General features: G+C 43.0%; 1 protein-coding gene across 3 annotated transcripts in view; it reads left to right on the top strand.

The window, feature by feature from the left end:
- Positions 1-6,760: 6,760 nt before the first annotated feature.
- The window catches only part of LOC121867220 (protein unc-13 homolog 4B-like), a 205,390-nt gene continuing 191,230 nt past the window's right edge, over positions 6,761-20,920 (top strand). For 2 of the 3 annotated variants that reach the window (XM_042367065.1, XM_042367064.1), the window contains exon 1: positions 6,763-7,002. In XM_042367065.1, the coding sequence (XP_042222999.1) occupies positions 7,000-7,002 (3 nt within the window). In that variant the 5' untranslated portion in view covers positions 6,763-6,999. Of the gene's footprint in view, positions 7,003-20,920 lie in introns of all 3 variants that reach the window. The other variant, XM_042367066.1, reaches the window with a different exon arrangement.

Below are 20,920 nucleotides of genomic sequence, written 5' to 3'. Positions count from 1 at the left end.
GTTGTGTGCAGTAAGAGAGTAATATCTGAGTAATTGCTGTTGAGTAAAAATAAGAAAATAAGTAACTAAGAAAATACTGAGCTTGCAGTTGAGTAAGCCCAGGAGTTGAGCCTGGTAGTTATATGTTAATAATATCTCTTTTTCCCTTTGATTTCATATTAATAAACCTGTTCCTATAGTATTTTAGGAGTATTCATTTCTCCCACAGTATTTTACCTTTATTTCCGTCCAAGTGACCCTGATATCAGAATTACAATACCCATGTGCCCTAGACCCTCGTCCATGCTACCAAAAAGAACTAAGGTTATGCAGTAACCATTGAAGTAAGTGGGGGATCTGTGGTAGAAGCGGTACCGTTCTTGCCTCGCAAGCGAGATGTCCCGGGTTCGATTCCCGGGCCGGTGGAAGTTGTTTGGACTAACTTCCTAGCCCCCATTAGTCCCTGTTCACCTAGCAGTAAAGTAGGTACCTAGTGTAAGTCGAAAGTTGCGAATTCGTATTCAGGGACAAGTTGTTGGAGCTTCCAATAACTTGAGGACATAAACCACTGACTCTTCAGGCTTCTACGCCCTTGACTCTTCAGGCTTCTACGCCCTTAACTCATGGGACATAAAGGCAAGCATGAACTTAGCATGCTTCCCTGTTGGGCGCTGTAAACGCTTTTGCGCTTCACCTTACACAATGATGTGGGGGAGTGCCCAATAAAAAAAAAAAAAAAAAAAAATTGAAGTAAATAGAAAGAACCATTGAATTAAAGAACTAAGACAAGAGAAGTAAGAGTATAAGATAAGGCAGAGTATGAGTAGAGAGAAACCGCCGCCGTTACATTGGTGGCAGCTTGTTGTTAACCCCCCGCCCTTACATAGTGACCACATCAAACTTATTTAAAGTATATAGTTGGTGTCTCTTAGTGCATATTGTGGGAATACAGCCTGACGCATGAAGTAACCGGCACTCTATAATTCGAAACTCCTGTTAGCTTTAGATTTAAAGGTTGACCAAAGTTTTAATATAGTGAAGTAATCCTTACGCTAGTTTGATAACTGAGAGCAAATTGGAGTGGGAAAACTCTCCACATGCTGTTGTTATATAGGTGCTTACTAATAAGTGTGAGAAATTGCTAGATAGCCGCTTCACTACTTCATAGTTTGTACTTTACCCTCCGACCTTACCTCACAATCAACTGTGAATTGAATACACACTGGGAGACCTCACGTGTAGGGCTATTGTACTGCTTTGTAAAGCAGGAAGTCAATTCGAGTTAATAGTTCGGAACCTTTCCTGCACTCAAGATGTCAGACGTTAATCCGGTAGAGTTTGTCACTGATCCCTCAGAAGAACTTCTGAAGATCTCAAACCCTCGCAAGGATGATCTCCGCCATAGGTAGTAGGCAGCTATCAAACAAGGAGGTACTACCGCCTGGGAAGCTATTGGAAGCATAATTTGTTGTCTAATGGTAGACCCTGCTGCTATATGACATCACGAATAGTGACCAAGTCCCAGGTTGATGATCTGACTTTCTGCCTCATTTACACACAATTGCAGGGTCTCAATTGTTTCTCTTACTTGACAACACAACATACATATAGCGTTTCTCACTATTGATTTTTTTTAAATTTTTGTATTTCTTTATTATTATTATTATTATTATTATTATTATTATTATTATTATTATTATTATTATTATTATTATTATTATTATTATTATTATTATTATTATTATTAGTATTATTAGTATTATTGTTATTATTGTTAAAATTATTATTTAATTTTACTTTTTATTATAAATTTTATTTACTATGAATTATTATTAGTATTACATCAACCCAGGCACCAGTCTGGTGATTCTCCTTTGAACATTTTCAACCAACTGACACTCCCTAGCATATCTCGGGGACCAGACCAGTACTCCAGATGGGGAAGCACTTCACTCTTGAAGATCGTTACGAGGGACGGACAGTCTAGATATCTGAACGACGTTCTTATGAGACCCAATAATTTATTTGCCTAGTTTACCTTCTTCTCGCAATGGCCCGAGAACTTCAGCTCAATGTCAACATACACACCTAGGTCCTTCTCACATTCAGTCTCAACTAGTGCAGTTTCTTCATCCAGTTGGGACATATGATACGCCTCCTTCCCGTTGGTACGCCCCAGGTGCATCCTCTTACACTTCGTGACATTGAATCTCAGCAGCCATTCATTCGACCATTCCTGGAGCCCACACAGGTCCTTCTGCAGCTATTCACAGTCCGCTTGGTTCTTAATTTCCCGAAATAACTTAGCGTCATCGGCAAACATTTGTATGGAGGAGTGTAGAACGTCAGGCATGTCATTTATGAAAAAAACAAACAACAGCGGGCCCAATACACTGCCCTATGGTACCCCACTTGTGACAGGTACGGATGACGATTTGGTGCCATTAATCACCACACACTGCTTGCGGTTATGTAGAAAGTCTTCTATCCATGCTAGGACATTTCCCCGAATTCCGTACCCTTCCAGTTTGATTTTCAGCCTTTCATGGGGTACACTGTCGAAAGCCTTGGCAAAATTTATGTAAATATTGTCGATATTACCACCCCGTTCCAGAATATGTGTCCAAATATCCAATACCTTGAACATTTGTTTTATGCAGGAGCGCCCCGTCATAAAACCGTGTTGGCAATCCTTTACAAGATTGTTTCGTATTAGATGTTCCATTGCGGCATCTCTGATAATACTCTCAAGTACTTTACATATTATGCTGGTCAGACTCACCGGTCTATACAGTAGTTGTTCGTGGAGTGCCGATCGCCCTTCTTGAAAATAGGACTCACATAAGCCACATAAGACCATTTGTTCATCCAGGCATTTACAAAACAGGATCTTCAGGGGGCTCTGCAAGCTCGTTGCACAACTCTCTTAGCACTCTAGGATGCACCATGTCAGATTCGGGACTCTTATGGACCTTTAGCCTGGACAGTTTATTTCTGATACCCTCTTCTGTGAACTCAATATGGGTCAGTGCTGTGTCGAACCGTCTGTCCTCAAACGCAGGAGGGTTAGTTGCATCCTCTCTTGTGAACACCGAGGAAAAGAAGCTGTTCAATGCCTCAGCTTTATCCTGGTCAGAATCTGCGTAACTACCATCCACAAGCCTCAGGTCTGATACTCCTACTCGCGTTTTTAATTTCAACTTTGCATAGCGGTAAAACGCCTTTGGGTTTGACTTGATCTCGCTTGCAACCAGCCCCTGGAACTCCTTTTCAGCCCTTCTACACTCTATCTTTGCTTGGTTTCTGGCTCTTGCATATATCCTTCTATCTTGCTCATCGTTTGACCCAACCCAAGTTTTGAATTTCTGGGTTTTCTTCTTAATTTTGTCGACCGCCGCATGGTTCATGTGTAGGGATCCCCTCATATTCCTAGAAGCACTGGGTTTGGTCTTGGAAAAAATATTAAATTCAAGAATTATAGCCTTTTTAACACAACATGGGAAAACTAACAACAGACAACATGGATTTATGCCCAATAGAAATACCCTAACTGCAATAGCTATAATAACGGAAATAATTGCAATAGAAAAAAGCAAGGGTAACCAGATCAATATAATTTTAAGGGATGTTTCTAAGGCTTTTGATAAAGTTTGGCATTTAGGCTTGAAATATAAAATATTAAAACTGGGACTTAACGAATACTTGCTAAGAATATTGTGTAACTATTTAGATGATAGGAGAGCACAAATTCAAATTGGAAACTTTTGGGAACTATGTTTAATCTTGAGAGTGGAGTACCTCAAGGAGGATGCCTTTCTCCAACACTATATACAATTTATACTTCAGACACACCTCAACCTACCCCCTTTAGCGAATATGTAATGTTTGCTGATGATATTACTCAAATAGTATCATACCCAGGAAAATCAACTCAATTTATGGCACTCTACACGGTAAGAGCGATAAAAACATAAATGATTTTGAGAAAAAATGGAAAATCAGGACAAATAAGAACAAATTCAAGATAATACCAATAGCCAAGATTAAAACAAGTCCAGTAATAGTCGACCAGGAACTATACCCATACGACACTGAAGGCAGGATGCTTGGATTAAAACTAACAAAAAGAGGATATATAACATACTTAAAAGATAAAGAACGACAGGCAAGAATAAGATTATCAAAAATAAAACGCTTTAAGAACCTTAGCATTAATAACAAAAGAAAGATTTATATTGCCCTTGTTAAATCAATTATGGACTACCCACCCATCCCATTGAACACCCTTAGTAAAACGTGCATTAAAAGGTTACAAACAGTACAAAATATAGCCCTCAGATTTATATATAACATAAAATATACAGACCACATCAATAATGAACAGCTACACAAGAGAGCAAACCTCTTAGCAATCAATGTAGATATACACAACAAAGCTGTAAATATTTGGAAAAAAGTGACTGAACTTAACACAGAAACATATCAAAACTGGATAAATAATATAGACAACGAAGAATTCCAAGAACACAGTTGGTTTAAATCAGCCAGGAAGAAAGTAATTGAACCATCTCCTGCCCCAATATACATATAAAACATTAATAGAGAGAATAAAAGATGAGAGTGACCTACCAGCTCCACAAGAACCTGGCAGGCCTCTCCATACAGCGTACCTTTAGACTAACATAACTAATATTTAACATTTAACATTTAACATTTAACATTGAACTAACATCTTAGTAAAAAAAAAAAAATAAATAAATAAAAATGTGACTACCCTCCCAGCTACACAAGGACCTGGGCGGGCTCACTAACTCAAAAAAAAATTAAATAAAAAATAAATAAAAAAATAAAAAAATATTAATAATATTAATAATAATAATGTGATTACCCTCCCAGCTATATCAGCCAGGAAGAAGTAATTGAACCACCTCCTGCCTCAACATACACATTTCTACATAAAACATTACTAGAGGAATAAAGATGAGAGTGACCAACCAGCTCCACTAAGAACCTGGCAGGCCTCTCCATACAGTGTACCTTTAGACTAACACAACTAACACTTAACTAACACCTCAAAAAAAAAAAAAATGTGACTACCCTCCCAGTTACACAAGGACCTGGGCGGGCTCACTAACTCCAACAATAACAAATAATAATAATAAGCAGCATTATATAAATAAACCAATATTAATACAAAGGTCTGACGACCCAAGGGAGCAGAACAAAGACAAAACACCAATAAGAAAGATGAAGCGATCTGGTTGAGCCCAGATTCTTTCTACTCCTACTGTATTTCAGTTTCACCACTTTTCCTTCAACTCCTAATAATCTTCTTTCACCTCTTAACTAAAGACTTCGTATCGTATCACTTTACTAGTTATGATATTCAGCGTAGTGTCTGCGTTCTTGTACCTTAATGAGTCAGGCCAGTTGATACCACTCATCTCTTCCCTCATCCCATTGTAATTTCCCTTGTAATATTTGCACCTTGGCCTGGCCTTATCCTGAACTAGGTAACAGTTAAATCTGAATGACAACACTATATGGCGATCAGGCCTAACCTAAAGGGTACCCAGCTATCACCAACTACCTCCTCTGTTATGATGAGTCATGGCTTGGTGTTTGCTCCTAATGTCGAAGTCATCTTAACATGTTGAATAGAAAATTATTCTCAAGAGTTTCTACAAAAACAGTAGCAGGTTATTCCAAATCCTTGGGGTGACTCTGTTTCCAGTCGATGTCGCCATAGTTAAAGTCCCCAATGATAAGGAGGTGGCTAGGGTTGGGCATGCGTTGTTTACAAGTGCCTTTAAGTTCCTTTGATTTAGTGGGCCGCTGAAGTTTGGATCAGTACACCCGACGAATATACAAGTCCCTTTAATTTAATTCTTACACCACTTGGACCTTCAAAACATCCTCACCCTATACCCCGCGCCGGCTCGGCTCGGCTTGCCCATAGAGATAACCACACCCCTGCAAGTTTCTGAGAAAGGTTCGTAATCAGTCATATCCAGCAGTACTGAACTCACATTTCCTGGGTCGATTCTCCTGTTCTTGCAACAGTAGTACTTTCAGTAGTGTTTCAAACTCCTCTCTCTTATCAAGAAACGTGTCAGTATTAGTGTACATGACATTCAAGCCAGAATTTGTTCTCGGTAACGTCTCTGCTCTTCGTAGTAACCCCCCCCCCCATTCTCAGAAGCTGCAGCATTTGCTAAGTACACTGTATTTTGCAGGGTTTGGTTAGAAATGTCATTGCTTACACGGCGCTCGCCTCCTCCTGTCTGGTAGGCTGAGCCACCTCCCGGGTGGGGGTTAGAGCGGGAGCGGGTAGTGGGTGCACTGCTACCCCCTGACCCTGTGTCGGCACAGTTTTAAAGTAGAAATAATTGAGTAATATTCTGATGTTTTGATAACTGCATAGTTGTTTTACTTGTGTTTGGATAATTGTATATTTTGTGTTTTACTTGTGTTATGTAATGTACCTAATTTACTATATTAATCAGTACTTAATATAAATGTTATTATCCCTTTGGCTGTGGGAGGTTACCCTCAGCTGAATAAAATTGTTTGGCGGTAGCCAGAATAAAATGGGAAGTGCGTGAATTGCAACGAAAGGGTGAGTGTGCGCGTTGCTTGCTGCATCCACGTATTTCAACTCCATATTTTAACTTGTCAACTTTCCTTTTCCTCAGTGTTGTGGGGAGCAAGGAGGGACATCACAGGAGGATCTATCTGGCAACTTTGATCAAGGTCATGGGACTCGCGACTCCTTCCTCAGCCAGCAGGTGCTCCACAACACCCACTTGCACTCTCAGTAAGGTGCAAGATGATGGAGACGAGGATATACTTTATCGGGTGACCATTCTGTACGGGATATCTACCGTAGTTCTCGTTTCTGTTGGGAATTATTACATTTCTTGTTACATTCTGCCTACGGTTCACCATTTTGACTGAAAATAATGGAAAAATAACCCAGGAAATTAACATTTTAAAGTTTTCCGCCTCTCAACATGTAACATGGTAAGTTATTTCCTCATGTTTGCCACTTTGTATTATATATAATTAGGACTATAGAGGAATAATGTCCTTAGAATGTAATAACCTGCACATATATTAGTTCACCTTAACCTCCCGCTCCTTGTGCTGACATTGCTAACAAAACAAGATTATATATATATATATATATATATATATATATATATATATATATATATATATATATATATATATATATATATATATATATATACTGTATATGCCGGAATAGGAGGCAGGAAGCAACTGCTTCGTCCCACGTACAGTAAGTTGTGCTTTGCTCTTTGTGATACATTTCTGACTTAAAATTTTGTTTTCGTCGCCCTCCAGAGTGGAGGTGTGCGTCATACGTTGTTTGGTAGATGACGTTTTGTCACAGTATGAGGCCTTTGTGATTTATATAGTAACCAAGTGTGTTTGGTGGAGGTGCAGTCAAGCACGAATGCAGTGTACAGTATAGCAATACATGAAGGCAGATAATGCTATGATTCGACAAATCCTTTAAGCAGTGTGAGTCAGATATATAAGCCCTTAAGTGGTGAGTCAGATATATAAGTCCTTTAAATAGTGAGTGTCGGATATACAAGTCCTTTAATTGGTGTCAGATATTTAACTGTCGAAAAGGAAAACCATTTTATATGCGTTGGCTAGCAGCTTGTTAGAAAATGATGTTTTGTAAATTAAAACAACTTAACACCACTATAGTGTGGGGTTTCGAGATGTTGGTTCACACTCAGGATGGGTTGGAGAATGGAAACTCACAATGCGCTCTCTGTATACATGTTGTATTGGATGTACAATGCAGTTTGGTGCTGGGAAGTGGCAGCGTGGTTACAAGCGTGAGTAGAGAGAGCTGGTTGGGGAGCGTGCTCAGAGGAGGTGTTGCTTGCTGGTGGCTGTAGGTAGAAGAAGGGGCAGGTCGATACGATACGAAGTCTTTAGTTAAGAGGTGAAAGAAGATTATTAGGAGTTGAAGGAAAAGTGGTGAAACTGAAATACAGTAGGAGTAGAAAGAATCTGGGCTCAACCAGATCGCTTCATCTTTCTTATTGGTGTTTTGTCTTTGTTCTGCTCCCTTGGGTCGTCAGACCTTTGTATTAATATTGGTTTATTTATATAATGCTGCTTATTATTATTATTTGTTATTGTTGGAGTTAGTGAGCCCGCCCAGGTCCTTGTGTAACTGGGAGGGTAGTCACATTTTTTTTTTTTGAGGTGTTAGTTAAGTGTTAGTTGTGTTAGTCTAAAGGTACACTGTATGGAGAGGCCTGCCAGGTTCTTAGTGGAGCTGGTTGGTCACTCTCATCTTTATTCCTCTAGTAATGTTATATGTAGAAATGTGTATATTGAGGCAGGAGGTGGTTCAATTACTTCTTCCTGGCTGATATAGCTGGGAGGGTAATCACGGCGGGGTCAGGTCTTATATAGCGGAGGTAGGCGTGGCTTTATAGTTGACCTCAGCTATGTTAGGCGGCGCTGGTTGCCGACCTTAGACCACGAGGCGTTGGCTGGGGAATTCGAAAAGGGGTCGGCTAGTCAGCGACAAACGGCAGTTGTAGTTGTAGGGGAGAGGATCCACTAGAACTGTATGTGATCTATGACATCTGAAAATATTGCAAATTTTATTGTCTTGGATCACATACAGTACGTACAGTACACATAATTATGTTTTAGTCAGTAAATCAGAGAAAATGAACTAGCAACAAATTTATATAAATCTGTTTAAGATCTTTCAGTTTGTCCTAATAGGCAAATGTCATCTAGACTTGTGCTTTATTATGTCCAGCTCAACCAACCACTAACACTCATTATGATTATATTTTTGTTTATGAGATATATCTCTTTAATTAAAATATTCTTAAGACTTGAAACTATATTAATCACGAGGAACAGTATGTAAGTAAACTGACAGAGTATAAGTTGGCATTTTTTCAAAACAATATGGCTCGCATTATACAAGGTGAATAAGTACGTGATTTCATTTCTCCGTGGAGGGTGTGTGGATAAAAACTAATACCGTTACCTCACTGTCAGTATCAGGAAGTGGTGCAACACACACAAGGCTGGTTGGTATGGCCTGTCTCCACGTAAACACCTGAAGCCGGCAGTGTTGCCAATTCAGCGTGTTTTCCGCTAAATCTGGAGGTTTTGCTTTCAATCTCGCGTTAAGAATTTGGATCTACCGGCTAGTGGGAATCTTTAGCAGGATTATATATTTATATAACGGTTTTTAACGGGATGGCAGAGCAAATCAGAGGACTGCCGGTTATTCATATTCACTCGAGAAATATTTAATATGATAGTAATAATACGAATAGATAATAACTGCTTGCAACTGTACGCCGTTTTGCTTGTCACACTCTCACTGTTCCCTCGCCGTTTGGACGTTAAGTGTTCCTGTTCTCCTTCGGCTTCCCCCTGGCTGACGGGAATATTAAAATTTTGAGTCCAAATTTGAGTCAAATTTGAGTCTCTCTCTAATGAAATTATATGTGCGAAAACAGTAAACTTAAATTTTATCAAGTCTTATAACCCATGTCCTCGATAGCATCTCAGTACCATTAATTTGAAACTATATACAATTGATGGTAATAGTCAGTGTGAAGAATGTGAATTTTTTAAACATTCATTGTTTTGATTTGAAAATTATGCACGTTATAAGTCGCTATTGGTAGTCGTTATAATTCATTATCGGTAGTCGTTATAACTCGCTATCGATAGTCGTTATAATGAGGGAAAGGTTTTGTTCCATCAACATTCGCCTGTTATGTCCTTCGTCGGCCCAAACGCTTTATTTGCACCACAAAATTTAGTTTACGTTACTTTATCCTATCCGCTACTGATCACCCTGTTAGCTGTACGGGCAGTCGACCACTTCTCTATTATGCACTGTTGGCAAGTACTGGGCATGTACTGGTTCCTCAATGTGACATGCTTCAGTGCTCGTCAAGTCTGGCCTTGAAAGAGCTCAACTGGGTGCCGTCACAACACTGTGGCAGATTGTTTCAAGAGTTCCTAATTCTATATTACCAGACCACTGAATAGTCGTGTCGAGTGAGGGTAGGTATGAAAATCGTTGGTATTAAGTTTACAAATATAACATTATTACACGACTGGGATTGTGCATTTTGCCTCTTCATACCCTACAAAACACCTCTAAAAGGAGGTTGGATAACTTCGTTGGCAATTGATAGTGCCCATTGTCACATTGCCTGTCGGGAATTTGGAATAGCGATTTATGCATGCACATTGGTGGTAGAGCTGCAGATCCCGTGGCTATATGTAATAGTAAAAATACGAGACCATACACCATCGTAGCTAATAAAATACCACGGCTATACTATCAACATCCAGAAGAAATTAATTATGATTGCTGTTAAGATAAAATAATTAGAGTAGTCTGTGCTCTAATTCATGAGAATTCCCTGGAATAAATGTTTCGCAAAGGAATTCTAAAATTTACACCGCGTCCTGATGTCGTCTACGCCCGTCTCGTTATATGTTATAATCCGAGACCATCTAAAGCAGTGTTTTTCAAACTTTTTTACTGCGACCCACAGCCAGAACAACAATTTGAATTGCGACCCATTAAACCTAAGTGTAATGATATGAAATGAGTAAATCAAAGACAAACACTGTTCACAATTTTCCTTTATTTAGCATCGACAAAATTCATGTAAATTTCTCATGATCCATTTATATTTGAATTATATGTATCCAATTGTACGAGTTTTTCTGCGCAAAACGGATGACATGAGAGGTAAAGAAAGAATCAGGAAATGTTCTCCTTGCAGTTGTAACGACCACGGTCTTACACGTCAGTTAGCGCCAAAATCAAATGATTCATATTACGCTCAATAGCCCACAAAACATGTAACTCGGCTTTCGTTTGAGTCCTCCATCTGAGGAGTCCGTTTTCTCATCAATTCAAGACACCTCAGTCCTCCGTTATCCCATTTTCTCTGACTTACTGAAACCAACCTCTCTATAAAATGAATTTGAGTGTGAGAGAGTACACCCTTGTTTTGAGTCAACTTCGATATGTCTGTTTACAGTTGGAACATTCAAGATCCATTGTGAGTGGGGTAGAACGCTTCAACTGTCCTTATTGTTAGTAGAACGTGTCAAGTAAGTGAGTGTCGAGTTTGCCAGCTAGAGTGGCGTCTTTTATGTCGTCCGTGGGGGTATCCATGAGTTTCTGATCGCGCCTGAAGTTATATCATTTTGTCGCCACGACATCAGAGAATCTGATGTTTATAGTTTAGTTAGTGTCAGTTGTCTATTTAAGAAAGTCATTAATCTCCTGAACTATTCTGTCAACTGGTATAATCTCCAAGATCTAGCGCCTCCCCGTGAATATAGCTCCTTGTTCGCCTCAGGCCTGAGCTTGCAGAATTAATGTTATCGACGTGTATATTCCACCTTTTCCTGGCAAGCTCAACCTCTGATTAGATTATATGAATAGACATAGGAAATTACCCTGATCAAGAACACCGGAGTTCATAACCAAGTATACAGTGATCCAAAATGATAGAGAAGTTATGTTGTTGGTAAGATCGACCCTTCTGGTATGAATACGGAGGCCCAAGCTGCCCCGCGGGTGCACGTATATACCTCTACACGAGGGAGAATCACGCATTCGTGACTCTTCCTCAAGCATTTGACAGAGTACCACATCAGAGGCTTCTGAGAAAAATTAAGGCTCATGGTATCAAGGGGAAAGTTTTAAATTGGATAAAATCATGGCTCACCGATAGAACGCAGAGGGTCAGCGTAGATGGTGTTAAATCTGAGTGGGGCCGTGTAACCAGTGGGGTTCCCCAGGGGTCAGTACTAGGCCCACTCTTGTTCATAATCTACATAAACGATTTAGATACTGGGATCAGCAGTGACATAAGCAAGTTTGCGGATGACACCAAAATAGGGCGGCAAATTAATTCAGGGCAGGATGCAAATGCATTACAGGAGGATCTAAATAAACTGCAGGGGTGGTCTGAAAAATGGCAAATGAAATTCAACACCAGCAAGTGCAGCGTACTTAATATTGGAAGAACAAATACTCATAATGTATACAGCCTGAACAACATCAACCTAGAGAAGTCGACTTGTGAAAGAGACCTAGGGGTACTTGTAAGCCCGGACCTACGGCCTAGAAAACAGTGCGTTAATGTTCGAAATAAGGCAAACAGAGTATTGGGTTTTATATCTAGAAGTGTAAGTAACAAGAGTGCAGAGGTCTTATTGCAACTATATCTTGCGCTAGTTAGGCCGCATCTCGATTATGCGGTTCAGTTCTGGTGCCCCTATTATAGAATGGATATAAATTCACTAGAGTCGGTGCAGCGAAGAATGACAAAAATGATTCAGGGACTTAGAAACCTTCCATATCAGTGACAGCAAGTTCCTGTGAAGTGTCTTAAGTGCCCCTCGTGTGTGTAGTGCTAAAGTGTGTGTCCTTGTTTTAAAGGATTCCCTGAGGTGGAAGGCCGATATAGGGCATTTGTGAGGAGTGGTGCGTCAGCACGTCCGTCCCCAGCCGCCTCAGGGTAACTCACCCTCCAAACGCTCACCCCCCACTGCTCACCCCCCACCGCCTCCCTCCGCGCTCCCCGCGCCTACACACACCAACCCACGCACGGACACACCGACTGCGGTCATTTCTTCATATATATTTTATATATACATATATACACATATATATATATATATATATATATATATATATATATATATATATATATATATATATATATATATATATATATATATATATATATATATATATATATATATATATATATGTAACCGGTCGGAATTTGCTGGACTTTAATTTCTCACTTGACTTGGGGTTTATTAAAATTTAATAGATGGTAAAGGCAGTGGAAGCGCCCCTTTGAGAAAAATCCCGAACCAGCACAAGAACACTTAAATCTACTACACAAAATGAACTGTCCGTGACCCGTGGAAGGATAGCGTCTGTGACTGGGATGAATGAGACACACTGTAAAATTTAGACACTTATATTCCCTCCAACACTACAAACACAATCAAATAATGGTACACCAATATGCGCACCTCTTAACTTAAACTTTAACCACTACTCTGGGGAATAAAAGTTATACATGACATAGAAATTATTAGAAACACAGGCAACAATAAATTTAAAGTATTAAGAAATGTTAATTGCACATATGAACAGGCCTTAAGGCTTTCCCAAAATAATATCAGTCACTTAGGAAATGGTACTAAAAAATAAGAAATTAAATACTCCACAATGAATAGGCCTTAAGGGCTTTCAGCAAGATAATATCAGTCACTGAGGAAATGGTAATAAAATTTATGGAATTAAATACTCTACAATGAATAGGCCTTAAGGGCACTCAACAAAATTATATCAGTCACTGAGGAAATGGTAATAAAATTTAAGGAATTAAATACTCTACACTGAATAGGCCTTAAGGGCACTCAACAAAATTATAGCACCTCAACAGATGTACACTTCCTAACCTAACCTAACCACTACTCTGGGGAACAAGGTTATACCTGAGATCAGAATTATGAAGAACAATTAGAGGCATTAAAAGAATCAAATCACAGTATCACTCTGGTTCCACTTAATGGCACAAACATTCAAAAAAACACTACTATCGAAATTATTTAAGAAGTATTAAACTACACACGTCAAGATAATATCAGTCTGAGGAATGGTGTTAACTACACCCGTAATAAGGAAGATAAAATGTTCCTCTAGGTATCTCCTAGAGTCCTAGACTCACGGTCTCAGTGGGTGACCATTAATATACTCAGATAGCCTTAGTGTACTCCCAGTGCGTCCATGGGCAGGAAGAGAGTGAGCCAATCAGACCTTGCGCAGTTGAGAGAAACTTTAGCTTCCCGTTAGCAAGAGGGTTTCACTAGCTGCTCGGGACATGTGGGGTTGTGCACCGGAGTGGTAAGAACTGATCACCCACTGCTGATGCTGGTCCCGTGTCGTGTTAGTTGTCGGGAGCACTCGTTCACTCAAGAGATCCTTTGCTACCCCGCTAAACAGTGACAGGCCTACACTGATCGGTCCAATGGCGACAATCGCCACCCTCAATCATCAACGGCAGTCAATCTCTCGCAGTCAACTCCAGTCAACTCCAGTCAACTCCAGTCAACTCCAGTCAAGTGGGTTCTGACGGAAACCCTGAAATGAACTCACTGTTAGCTCTAGTTTACTTTATCACTGCCCTATCTAACCCTGTCTGAGATCGAATGAGACTTACTTGTTATACTGCAATAGCGCAGCACAGGTGACTAGGCCACGTGACTATTTCTGATGGACGCGCGGAACGTCTTGTCTGTGTGAATGCTCTCCGGGACTGGCCTAGCCAGCGTCGCGTCTCCCCAAGGCGCTAGCTTGGGCCTACGTGATATATTTACCGCCTAACTAATAACTCCTTGGGACACCCGTAACATTATTCAGACTGCTAAACGATCTATAATAATTTCAAATTCAATAATAGTCCCTTAACTTCATGAATCGCATCATTATTAATTCGGTAAATTACATTTAATATCATATAGGCCTAGTTCCGCAATCTCTCGCTACGAGCAGGCAGCGCTCCCTCCCCTCAGATGACCTTGAACGCTCAGTATCACTCATGGCGGGGCATTTGAAATTACTCTGAAATTTCTGAATATTACATATATATATATATATATATATATATATATATATATATATATATATATATATATATATATATATATATATATATATATATATATATATATATATATATATAAATAAAAGTTACTTACCTGTGTATTCAATTAATTTTGTTGTCTCAGATCTGGTTGATACAACGGGCTGACCGGTCAACACTAATTCGAGATACAATATACAGATAAAGTAATTATGCCCAGGGCCTCACGCAGGGGTGTCCCTAGCGCCCGGATGAATCAGACGGATGACAGCTCTACAGAGATGGATGACCAGTCAGAGCGCGACGCCTCACCCTCTCCCAACACATCTCCCAGCCACACCCCTCGACCCTCACCCTCGTCCTCAGAGATAATTGCTCTGATGAAGCTTATGAGGGAGGAAAGGCGCGAGGACGAAGCGAAAAGACGTGCTGAGGACCACCAAAGGAGATTGGAAGATAACGAAAGGTTTGCAGCTTTGATATCTAGCGTCTCTGGTAATCAAGCCCTTGGCCCTTCCACTACTCCGGTACCGACTGGCTCAGATACCTCGTCAACGCCCTCTACCAAAGTGGTTGTCCAACCCCCACTCACATTGAAGCCTGATGAGACTTTCCAGACTTTTCGTGAGTGGCGGCGACGGTGGACTGATTATGCTACAACGGTGGATATCCATTGCTTGCCACAGCTTAAACAACTCATTCAGCTACGTATGTGCCTGTCTTTGGGAACGCAGCATGTGTTGGAACATACGTTGCAAGTGCCCCCGATTTCATCGTTGTCTGTAGAGGAGGTACTGGATGTTCTAGAACGGCACATCAAAGGTCAGCGGAATGAAGCTCTCCGCAGGAGGGAAGTGTTTAGCTATAGACAGATGGAGGGTGAGACTTTTGACGATTTCTATGTACGACTCAAGAGAGCCTCGGAAGAGATAGACATATGTCCCGGTAATCACCAGCAGTGCGAGGAGACCCAGTTGAAGTAGTGATCCTGATGGGTGTTAAGGACCAGGAACTTGTCCAACGCCTCACCTCCCTCGACTCTTCCTCTCCTCTTAAGGATGTGTTGACAGTATGTCGCTCGTATGAGGCTGCCAGGTGTGCCGCCTCTGCTATCCGAGCTCTCCCTACAGCCGTACGGGCTATGTCCCAATACAAGAAAGACAAGAAGTCTACCCCAACGCCTACGCCCACCACGCCAACGCCCGGCTCCCTTTGCAACAGCTGTGGTACGCAGCACAGAACACAGGTGTGTCCAGCTGCTGAGTCTACCTGCGACAGTTGTGACCGCAAGGGCCACTGGTCACTTACAGTGCAGTGCCCAGCCAAACGCGTCCAGTGCAATGTGTGTGGCCGTCTGGGCCACTACGACAAGTGTTACCCGACCAACAAACCCAAGGGACAGCGTCGGCGGAAGCAGCAGCGCCCTTCCACCAGTGAGGGCCGCCCACAGTAGCCAAATCAGAGGCACGACGACCCTGGACAACGCCCGACCCATATTATCAAGGTGTACTCCCCCTCGCGTCCCAGGACCAAAGTTCCCCGGCAGATCAGCGTCATCTTGACCTACGGCAGTGTGTCATCCTGTCTCGAGATGCTGCCCAACATCGGCGCTGATGCTACAGTCATCGGCCCCCAGCATTTGCAATGTTTGGGGCTCTCTCCACGCGATCTAGGATCGCCTCCCAAGGACCTCTGCTTCACAGCAGATGGTTAACAGATGGCCCCTGCCCTAAGTTCACTCCAAGCACAGATCACCTTTGGCAACAGGTCGTGTCAAGCCTGGATTGATGTGCATAATGGTGTCCCAACTCCTTTGCTGTCCGACAGACATTGCCAAGAGTTGGCCATCATCTCCCAGGACTTCCCCAAACCTATTCTCGAAGTAATACAAGCCTACAGGGTGCACGAAGGGAGCAGCAACTACCCTGCTGTAGCCCTACCCCTACCTCTTGTCAGTGACACCTCTCCGTTGGAAGCACTTCCTGAAGGAATTCAGCGACGTTCTGGTGACCAAGTCCGCTCTGGAATCCAAGCCCCTCAAGAAGATGGCAGGCCCCCCCATGAGGATCCACTTGAGGGACGACGCGAAGCCCTTCGCCATCTACACCCCTCGACTGGTCCCCCTGGCCTTCCGTGATGCGGTCAAAAACGAGCTGGACTCCATGGTCGCCCAAGAAATCATTGCACAAGCCAGAGATGACCCATCTCCATGGTGTCACCCTATGGTAGTCGTCGCAAAACCCAAAGGTGGTGTTCGGATCACCACCGACCTCTCCAAGCTCAACAGCCAGGTGTCTCGTCCTGCACACCCTTCTCCCATTCCCTTTGCAGCTATCCGCAGTGTGACCCCGAAGGCGAGCTTCTTCACAACGATGGACGCCCTGTGCGGATACTGGCAGATAGACCTTGCCGAAGAAGACCGATCACTTACAACTTTCATGACCCCGCACGGACGTTGCAGTTATTGCCATGGCCCCATGGGATTCGCCGCTACAGGAGATGCCTTTTGCCTTCGAGGAGATATGGCTCTACAAGGTCTGGCAAACTGCGTGAAAGTGGTCGACGACATACTCGTGTACGACGAGGACTACACGGATCACCTCTGCCTTATCTACGAGATACTCAACAGGTGCCGGAAGCACGGCATCACCCTATATGCCGACAAGTTTGTTCTGGCCGGCTCTTCAGTGAACTTCTGTGGGTACACCCTCTCAGGGAATGGTATTGCAGCCAACCCGGACAAGGTCCGCGCTATCACGGATTTCCCCACCCCTGCTAACCTCACCGACTTGAGGCCCTTCATGGGTCTCCTCAATCAGTTAACAGAGTTTTTGCCAGACATCTCCGCAGCCGCCCAACCACTCCGCCCCCTGATGAGCCCCATGATGACATTCCTGTGGACTCCCGACCACGACAAGGCCTTCCAGCAAGTGAAACAGGGCCTGTCTAGTCTACATGTCCTCGCCACGTTTGACCCAGCCCTGCCGACGGTTCTGCAGACAGATGCCTCACGCTTGTACGGTGTGGGATACGCCCTACTGCAGGATTATGGTGGAGGGCAGTTCCGGCTCGTCCAGTGTGGCTCGCGTTTCCTCTCTGACACCGAAACGCGCTATGCCACTATTGAGCTGGAGCTGTTGGCTGTGGTTTGGGCGACGTCCAAGTGCAGGTTTTACCTCATAGGCCTGCAACATTTTCACCTAGTGACCGACCATCGCCCGCTCGTCCCGATCCTCAACCACTACACGCTTGATGGCGTTGAGAACCCTCGCCTCCAGAAGCTCTCGGCGTACATCTTCACAGCAGTGTGGCGTGCTGGTAAGGAGCTCTGCATCTCTGATGCCTTATCCCGCTCTCCTGTCAGCCGCCCTACTCCAGAACACCAGGTGCTCGACGCCGACCTCGCTCTTTCCGTCAGGACTGTGGTCACCCTACACGCTGTCCAATCCCTTCGTTCGGACCTGTCACCAGATGACGACAAGGCAATGGATGATCTTCTAACAGCGGCCCGAGATGACCCTTTCTATGTCCGACTCGTCGAGTCGAGTGCGTGCGGAACGGATTCCCTACGACCTTCACAACACGCTCCTCCCATATTGGAAACTCCTCAAGAACTCTACTGCGACGGGGACCTTGTTCTGTACAGAGCACGTGTAATTGTCCCTGCTGCCTCACGTCCCCACGTCTTGGCTCGCCTTCACGACAGTCACCGCGGAGCTGAGGCCACGAAACGACGACTACACTACTTTTGAGTCTGTGTCGGCCGACTTTTTCTGTGTGTCAGGAAAGTCCTTCCTTGTCATCGTCGACCGTCTCTCTGGTTGGCCTGTTGTCATCAAGTGCGGTAATGATACGACGTCTGCCGCCACCATCAGCAAGTTCCGCCACTATTTCCGTGACGTGGGCGTTCTTGTGCGCCTGCGAACCGACGGAGGGCCCCAGTTCACAAGCCGGGACTTTGCTGCGTTCCTCGACCGTTGGGGAGTCCGGCATGTGTTGTTATCGCCCCATTACCCGCAGTCCAACGGCCACGCTGAGGCTGCTGTCAAATCCTTGAGGCACCTCATCCTCAAAGTGGCCCCTTCTGGGAATATTGACTGCGAGGCCTTCGACTGGGGTCTCCTTGAGCTCTGCAACACACCCAATTACACCGGACGCTTCCCTGCCCAGGTCTTGTATGGACGCCCCCTCCGTTCTTGTGTCCCTGCTCACCCTCAGTCCTTCTCCAAGGAGTGGCAGCCAAGACAGAGGATTGTGATCGTCGAGCCGCCGAACGTGTTCAAGACGTCGTCGCCCGCTACAATGACCACGCCCATCCTCTTCCCAGGTTGAGTGTCGGCACCCAAGTCCGCGTCCAGGACCCGACCTCCCTACGTTGGGACAAAGTGGGCATAGTCATGGGTCTCGGTAGGTCACGGGACTACCAGGTGCGGTTACCCAGTGGTCGTGTGTGGTGGACGAACCGCCGTTTTCTCCGCCCCGTAACAACACCTTCCGCTGACCCCGTCACCAGCGCTGAGTCCCATACCCCCCCAGTGATCAAGCCCCTCGACGCTCAGAACGGATCCATAGGAAAAGGTCAGCTCAAGACTTGGCTATGAGCGTACAAGGTGGGGAGGTGTATGTATATTATGTATGTTGTATGTATACCATGGAGGTACTCTATATATATACATTACTTCTCTAGTCAGTAGCGTGTGGCAATGCCCTTGTTTCATGTCACCACACGCTTAGATAAATGTGCCTGGCGACATCTGGATGCTGCTAATGTACCACTTACCACATGTCGCCTGAGAGGTCAGAGAGAGGTCAGTTGACCCCTATAGGAGTGTGAGGACTACCCGCGCTTGTAAGCGCACCTTGTATATTTCTGTTAATAAGAACCTACAGAACTCTACAGGTGTTCATGTTCGCCCCTGTAGTTAGAACCAAGTACCCCGAACATCTCCACCGACTAGCATTGATAGTCCTCTCTCTCCCTGCGGTCTGAACCCCCGCACTCAGAAGTGTGAAATTGTGAATTTGAAGCATATGCTAGTGAACGGGAGGGAGAGTGGGGGCTGTGTCCTGGTAGTTGTCTTTCTGTGGGGAAGGGACTGGGTACTGGTAGAGGAGTGAGAACGGAAACTGTATATCAGTTGGAAGAAATTACAATGCAGGATAACATTTTAACAATACTGAAGGGGTTTCCTCTGCTAAAAATAATCGTCTAGCGCTAGCCAGATGAAAATACTAAAGTTATTATTGAATGAGAGAGGGATTGATGTTTTAAGGAAAAGTGGGCATTTATGAGCAAACTGAGTATGGGTATGTTTGAATATAGTGTATATCTTGTAGAAACAGCCGAGTTTTGTTAAACCAAATGATTACGAGATGGAACTTCCCCAGCCGAATAAAATCGTCTGGGTAGCCAGAATAAAACAGATAAAAAGACATTGTAGTGAAGGGATTAATTAGCAATCAAAACAATCAGGAAAGGCACCACGCACCACATATTTATTGTAATACAAACATGTGAAACAAAATAGTTCAGTTGGCAGCTGTCCTGTATAAATTTAGCAAACCACATACAGTAGTTCAGTTGTGCCAAACAGTGAAGTTAAATGGGTAAAAAAAAAGGTATAATAACAATCTCGTAGTCATTTGGCTTAGCAAACTTTCGCTGCTTCTATAATATATAGATTCAAACATATTCATAATTATCATTTTGCTCATAAATGCCTTCTTTTGAAAAGGAACACCTTACTCAGGTAGTAGGTAGTAGGTAGCTATCAAACAGGGTGGTACTATCGCCTGGGAAGCGTAATGTATTGTCTAATGGTAGACCCTGTCATATGGCATCACGAAAATTGTGACCAGGTCCCAGGTTGCTGATCTGACTTTCTGCCTCATTTGCACACAATTGCAGGGTCTCAATTGTTTCTCTTACCATTGACAAATAACAACATACATACAGTATATTGTTTCTCACTCAATCTTTTTTCATTTTTGTATTTCTTTATGGTTCTTTATTATTATTATTATTGTTGTTGTTGTTGTTGTTGTTGTTGTTGTTGTTGTTGTTGTTGTTGTTGTTGTTGTTGTTGTTGTTGTTGTTGTTGTTGTTGTTGTTGTTGTTGTTGTTGTTGTTGTTGCTGTTGTTGTTGTTGTTGTTGTTGTTGTTGTTGCTGTTGTTGTTGTTGTTGTTGTTGCTTGCTTGTTGTTGTTGTTGT

This window comes from Homarus americanus, unplaced genomic scaffold (genome assembly GCF_018991925.1).
Source record: "Homarus americanus isolate GMGI-L3 unplaced genomic scaffold, GMGI_Hamer_2.0 scaffold6317, whole genome shotgun sequence".
Lineage (NCBI taxonomy): Eukaryota > Metazoa > Arthropoda > Malacostraca > Decapoda > Nephropidae > Homarus > Homarus americanus.
Note: the sequence above shows the minus strand (reverse complement) of the source record. Positions and strands in the feature narration are given on the sequence as shown.